We start from the raw sequence: 5,216 nt of genomic DNA, 5'->3' as shown, positions 1-5,216 counted from the left end.
TCATATTGATCTCTGTCTTCAACACCAGCATCCCACTGACCATTGATTACTGTCCCAGCTGCTCCATGTCTGATCCAGCTCCTTGCTTGTGACCTGGGAAAGCAAGGGAGAATGGTTCAAGTCCATATACCCACCTAGGAGACCCAAGGGAGGCTCCTTGCTCCTGGCTTTGGAGTTGCAAGCATTTGGGGACTGAAGTGTATGGAAGATCTCTCTCTCTCTCTCTCTCTCTCTCTCTCTCTCTCTCTCTCTCTCTGTGTGTGTGTGTGTGTGTGAATCTACCTTTCAAATAAAAAGAATCATTGCAGAAATTAAAGAAAATATTTGAGTCTATGGAACAAAAAGAATAAAAGTGACAATAAGTAAGCAGAACCACAGAAACAGTGGTCAAAGTTTTCTAAAATTTGAGGGAAGACAATTTTACATAAAAGAAACTTAGTGAATTTTCAGTAGCATAATTCTAAAAATGATCATTTTTGAGATACATTATAATAAAACTAGCAAAAGTCAAAGGCAGGAAGAATATTGAAAGTAACAAATGAAAGCATCTTAACATGTATAGCTGATCTTCCATATGAATTATCAGCAGATATTTCAACTAAAATCTCACAGGTTAGAGGCAATGGGATGAAATCTTTAGAGTGTGGAGATACTGAAATAGAAGTTTTCTGCTTAAAAAATCTATCCTTCAATAATGAGGGAAAAGAGCAGATATAGTACAGTGAGTGAAGCTGCTACTTGGGACAACTACATCCCATATTTTAGTGCTGGCTTGAGCCTGGCTGCTCCACGCATCCACTTCAGGTTCCTGCTAATGCTCCTCAGAAGGCAGTGGAGAACAGCCCAAGCACTTGAGTTGCTTCCATTCAGGATAAATGGATGGCATACCTGGCTTCTGGCTTTGGTCTTATGGTCCGGACCAGCCTTGCATTTGGAAAGTGAATAAACTCAGAGAAAATTAATTTCTCTCTCTCCCTTTCTCTCTCTCTTTCCCCTTCTCTCTCTCCTCTTCCTTTCACATAGATTAAATAAGTAACTATTTTTAAAATAATGTAAAGAGTCAGACACTCACAATTAAATAAAAACTGAAGGAATAAATAATACGTTATCACTAGCCCTGCCCCATCAAAAACCTCTAAAAGGATCCCTTCAAGTAGAACGGAAAGGCTGATAATCAATAACTGTAGGCCATACAAAAGTATGAAACTTTACAGTAAAAGCACACATATGGAAAATATTAAAAAGTGCATCACCTTAATTTTGGCTTATAATCTTATTTCTGAATTTTATTATTTTATAAAATTGAAACAACAAAAACACAAAAAGTAAATGTAAATCTATATTAAAGGATACTCAATATATGAAAATGTAATTTGTGACATAAACACAAAGAAAGAGCCAGTGCTATGGCTTAAGAGGAAAGCTGCTATGTGCTGGTCTGTATCGCACATGGATGCCAATTTGAGTCCTGGCTGCTCCATTTCTGATTCAATTCCCAGCTATTGTGCCTGGGAAAGTAATGGAGGGTACTACAAGTGCTTGAGTTCTTCCATCTGTGTGGAAAACCTGAAGAAGCTCCTGGCTCCTGGCTTGGAAAAGCCCAGCGCTGGCCATTGCACAATTTGGGGAGTGAACCAGCACGTGCAAGATCTCTCTCTCTCCCTCCCTCTCTAACTCTGCCTTTCAAATAAATAATTGTTTAAATAAACTATACAAAGTGAGTGGAGGTAAAAAGAGAAAAAGTTTTATGCGTCATTAAAATCAATCAGTTTAAAATAGGCTGCTATAACTTTTGGCAGAGTAGATAAAGCTGCTCTGACATCCCATAAAGATGTCGGTTCAAAACAGGGATGCTCTATTTCTAATCCATCTCCCTTTTATGGCCTGGGAAAGCAGCAGGGGATGACTCAAGTCCTAAGACCCCTACACTATTCATGGGAGACCCAGAGGAAGTTCCTGGTTCCTGGCTTGGACCTGGCTCAGCCTGTGCTATGGCTGCTGAGAGAGTGAACCAGTGGATAGAAGGTTAGCCAACTGAGCTATTACACTGGCCTCCAGCAAATACACACACACACACACACACACACATTAAATGAAAACCATCAAAGGGATACATTAAGAAAGAATGTCTCCATGCCCCAGTGACTTGTGGGTTGCTAGCATTAAGGATAGGGAATTTGGAATTTAGAAATGTAGTTGTGGGTCATGGCCTGTCCAGAAGCTCCCTCAAAGGTAAGTACTTAGAAAAATCCAAGAAAAATCTAAGTACTTAGAAAAACCCAAGGAGAGATAACTTTGGATTTAGGAGAGAAGAGAATCACAGGGAAGTGTTACAATAGCAGCTCAGCTTTCTAGCCAAGCTCTAGAATCAGGAAAAAAAAAACTGGTATTCTAAGTTACACCTGGGATTGGGATTCTGGGGCTGAGACTTTTGGCAAAGTCGGGTACACTCTCAGTTCAGCTGTCACACCTAGCTGTAACAGACATTCTTGAGGAATGCTGTGGGAGGATGCTCTGAGGTGCATTAAGTAAAGCACCAGGAGTGAGAAATACACCTCCTTCTCTTATTCTAAGTGACACCACCTTCCTCTTACTCCTTGTCCTATTCTCTCCCCCACCCAAACCCCCAACCCACTATCAAGAGCTTCCTGGTACTTTGGGTATGGAGTTTGAGGGGGGCCAACGGGGGAGGGGCAACAAACTTCAGTGACGCAACACTCATGTGACCAGTAATGTGTAGATGTGGGCAACACCCCAGCGCCCACCCTGTGGTCCTTTCCAGGTGCTAGACCGCTGCCTTGCACCCCATGCAGAACCCATTCCTGAGCTGCCCAGCCAGTAGGAGAACAGCGCAAGTTCCAGGAGGTGCAGGCTGTCCCGCGTGCCCACAGGTCAGTGTGGAGGCTGGCTCTGGCGCAGACCCAGGACACCGGTGCAGGTGGCCAGGGAGGGGTCGTCGGGAGCAGGGGGCAGCAGAGCAGGCGGCGCGGGGCCGGAGGCGGGGGCCCGGGGTCTGGGTGGCAGCTTCTGGTCCTCGCCCCCCAAACCCCATCTTGCTGGAGCAGGCTGGGGAGGGGGGAGTCCCGCAGTGCGACAGTGAAACGCAAGCACCTGGGGACGAGATCCTGCAGCCTCTGCGCCTCTGAAGACGCACAGACCTGAGCGAGAAGTGGGCGGTGGCGCAGGCGCTACCCGCGGAGGAGGCACCAGCGCCACCCAGAGCTCGGCCAGCATCCCGATTTGGCGTCCGCGGCCTGGAGAGAAATGGCGGCTGGGGTGCGGGGGAGGCAGAGGAGGGAGGCATAGGGTGAGGAGGCCCGGATTCTGCCCAGGACCGAGGCCCCGCGAGGCCACGGAGCGCGCAGCTCCTGCCCCTGTGCCCTGCCTGCAGGTCTGCGTGTCATTGGTTCCCAGCACCTCTTGAAGCCAGAGAGCAGGAGCAACCTGTGAGGACCCCCTGCAGGTCAGTGGCAAGGGGAGGCCTGGAAGAGACCCAGAAGGGTCACTGGTGAGCAGGGCCCTGTCTGGTCCGAATGCGGGTCCCACCACCTGAGCCCCCTCTTCTCCACCATTCAGGAGTCCTGTCCCGATGAGATGGATTGGAGCAGGTGGCAGCGCCTTTCAGGCCCTTGGTGGCTCAGACATGAGGGGCAAGGAGTGGGCAGAGGGCACACCTGGAGGACTCCCCCACCCCAGGGGGCGGGATGCAAGCAAGTTGGATGTGCACCTGCTGTGTGTGTCCCCACCTCCTGAGTCTCCCCTGTGTTTCGTTGTCTCCTCCCCTCTGCCACTGCCCTCAGCCCAGGAGAAGGGGGCATCTGGACATGGAAACAGCCCGCCATAAAAACGAGGGACCACTGGAAAACGAGGGGCAGCCTGCAGATGAAGTGGAGCCTGAAGATGAAGACAAGTCCGACGAGGAAGCCAAGTGGGAGGAGGAGGAGAAGGGCAAGGGCGAGAGACAGCTAGGGGACGAGGGCGCACCGGGCGCTGAGGGCCGAGCAGTCCAGGAGGGCCAGCCTGAGAAGCAGGGCCGGGCGTCCGGGGCGGGCCAGCCCCCTACCCAGGGCCAGCCCGCAGCCCCCGCGGCGCCGCCCGAGAGCGAGCGGCGCGCCGCTGAGAAGCGCCCGGCCGAAGACTACGTGCCCCGCAAAGCCAAACGGAAAACGGACCGGGGCACGGACGACTCCCCCAGGGAGTGCCAGGAGGACTTCCAGGACCGGCATACCAGCAGCGAGGAGATGCTGAGCGAGTGCGCCGACGTGTCCAGGGCGCAGGAGGAGCTGCGGAAAAAGCAGAAAATGGGCGGTTTCCACTGGGTGCCTAGAGAGGTTCAGGATCCCTTCACCCCCCGGGGCCAACGGGGCGTGAGGGGCGTGCGGGGCGGAGGGAGGGGCCAGAGGGGCTTGCACGACGTCCCCTACCTGTAGCGCCAGAGGCCTGGAGTTCTGTTCTGTGCTCTCCACTGAGAATGCTTACCAGTCCTACTTTCCCTGGCTTTAACCTTAAGCAGATGCTTTGCTTTAGGTATCTCACTTCCCATCAGCAAAGCCTTTCATCCAACTGCAGCGCCTGCCTCTTGGTAGAGGATCTGCACCCTTGCGCATGTACCTTGTAACATAACAATACAAACCTTTGTAGAATCGCTGATGTGTTAACAGCCTGTCCTTACAGTGTGATTTATGTCTGAAGGTGGGCACACCGCCATTGTGCACTGAGAAAACCCTCAACGTGTGCACCCTGAAAAGTAGTGCCCCTTGTGTTGTGGCTGAGAGGGATCCTCAGGGACTCAGAAATCAGTTCACAATGTCGGGAAACACCTCAATGACAGCATGATGAACTTATGACTGTTCATGAAAGACTACGCATTGTAATACTAGAGGGGAAAACAATGGGGTGGGGGAGAGCTTGGGAAGAGGGATGGAAAATCCCAGAGCCTATGGAACTGTATCATAAAACAATAATTTTTAAAAAAAAGGAGTTCGATCACCTGCTGCTTGGGCCCCTCCATCACTGATCTACTGATCTGTCGGGGTAGGGAGGTGGGGCATTCCAATGTCTTAGCAGGTGTAACCAGGTTAGTGAGCAGGGCTGTCTGCTCATCCTGCAGCCTCCCCAGTCATTCTCTGGCTCCTCCATGTGTGTTTCCCTTTTTTTCCTTTGCTTATTCATCTCCACCTTTTCCTAAAGGATGTGAATTAAGTTTGTCGTGATAA

At 50.4% G+C, this 5,216-nt stretch overlaps 1 protein-coding gene across 1 annotated transcript; it reads left to right on the top strand.

Moving 5' to 3' along the window:
• The first annotated feature begins 3,203 nt into the window (after positions 1–3,203).
• On the top strand, positions 3,204–4,430 carry TCEAL6 (transcription elongation factor A like 6). The gene is made up of 2 exons (XM_004590144.4): positions 3,204–3,463; positions 3,801–4,430. Exon 2 carries the CDS (start codon positions 3,825–3,827, stop codon positions 4,428–4,430), a length of 606 nt encoding a protein of 201 aa, XP_004590201.2. The 5' UTR covers positions 3,204–3,463; positions 3,801–3,824.
• Positions 4,431–5,216: the final 786 nt, after the last annotated feature.

Source organism: Ochotona princeps, chromosome X (assembly GCF_030435755.1).
Source record: "Ochotona princeps isolate mOchPri1 chromosome X, mOchPri1.hap1, whole genome shotgun sequence".
In the NCBI taxonomy this organism is placed as follows: domain Eukaryota; kingdom Metazoa; phylum Chordata; class Mammalia; order Lagomorpha; family Ochotonidae; genus Ochotona; species Ochotona princeps.
The sequence above is the reverse complement of the archived record's forward strand: the minus strand, read 5'-3'. Positions and strand labels throughout refer to the sequence as shown.

Excerpts from the sequence above, each read along its gene's own strand:
- TCEAL6 (XM_004590144.4), top strand. The coding sequence starts at position 3,825 with ATGGAAACAGCCCGCCATAAAAACGAGGGACCACTGGAAAACGAGGGG.